Below are 873 nucleotides of genomic sequence, written 5' to 3'. Positions count from 1 at the left end.
ATTGTATATGTAGAAAAACACTGGAGTCACTGTCTGTCTGTCTGTCTGTCTGTCTCTCTGTGTGTGTGTGTGTGTGTGTGTGTGTGTGTGTGTGTGTGTGTGTGTGTGTAATCTGTCTGAAGTAAAGGATATAGACATCTTGGCAGTGAAGAGATCTTCAGAGTCGTCAGGAGAGGAGAAGGTGTCCAGATCTCTCTCTAGTTGGACCAGCTGTCTCTCCATCTGAACTAGGTTCTTCTCCAGGGACTCCGCTGAGACTAGACACACACACACACACACACACACACACACACACACACAGAGAAAGATTAAACAATGCCTTGTTGTTTCACGTACTCAGAAGATGCCAAGGTGCAGCACAGTGTCTCTGTTGGACTGGATCTGGTTCTGCTGGTTCTGAGTCTCCAGTGAGGAGTGTTGTATTATAATCTGGTTTGTGTGTGTGTTTGACCTGAGGCACAGCACTGCCTGCACCAATCACAGCGCTGCCTGCACCAATGACAGCACTGCCTGCACCAATCACAGCGCTGCCTCAGACCAGCTCAAGGTGAAGACACCCACTCACACCAGGGACAAATCAGTCACCAGTGTGTGTGATTCTAGAGCATGACTCATTATCACATCCTATCTGACACAAATCTAGAACATGACTCATTATCACATCCTAGCTGACACTAATCTAGAACATGACTCATTATCACATCCTAGCTGACACGAATGTAGAACATGACTCATTATCACATCCTAGCTGACACGAATCTAGAACATCACTCATTATCACATCCTAGCTGACACTAATCTAGAACATGACTCATTATCACATCCTCGCTGACACTAATCTAGAACATGACTCATTATCATATCCTAGCTGAC

The 873-nt window shown here is 45.6% G+C and overlaps 1 protein-coding gene across 1 annotated transcript in view; it reads right to left on the bottom strand.

The window, feature by feature from the left end:
* The window catches only part of LOC121843133 (protein diaphanous homolog 2-like), a 17,614-nt gene extending 17,359 nt beyond the window's left edge, over positions 1-255 (bottom strand). The window contains exon 1 of the mRNA XM_042312748.1: positions 133-255. Coding sequence (XP_042168682.1) covers positions 133-222 — 90 coding nt within the window. The 5' untranslated portion in view covers positions 223-255. The remainder of the gene's footprint in view (positions 1-132) is intronic.
* Positions 256-873: the final 618 nt, after the last annotated feature.

Source organism: Oncorhynchus tshawytscha, unplaced genomic scaffold (genome assembly GCF_018296145.1).
Source record: "Oncorhynchus tshawytscha isolate Ot180627B unplaced genomic scaffold, Otsh_v2.0 Un_contig_2410_pilon_pilon, whole genome shotgun sequence".
NCBI lineage: Eukaryota > Metazoa > Chordata > Actinopteri > Salmoniformes > Salmonidae > Oncorhynchus > Oncorhynchus tshawytscha.
This window is presented reverse-complemented; position numbering and strand designations above follow the sequence as displayed.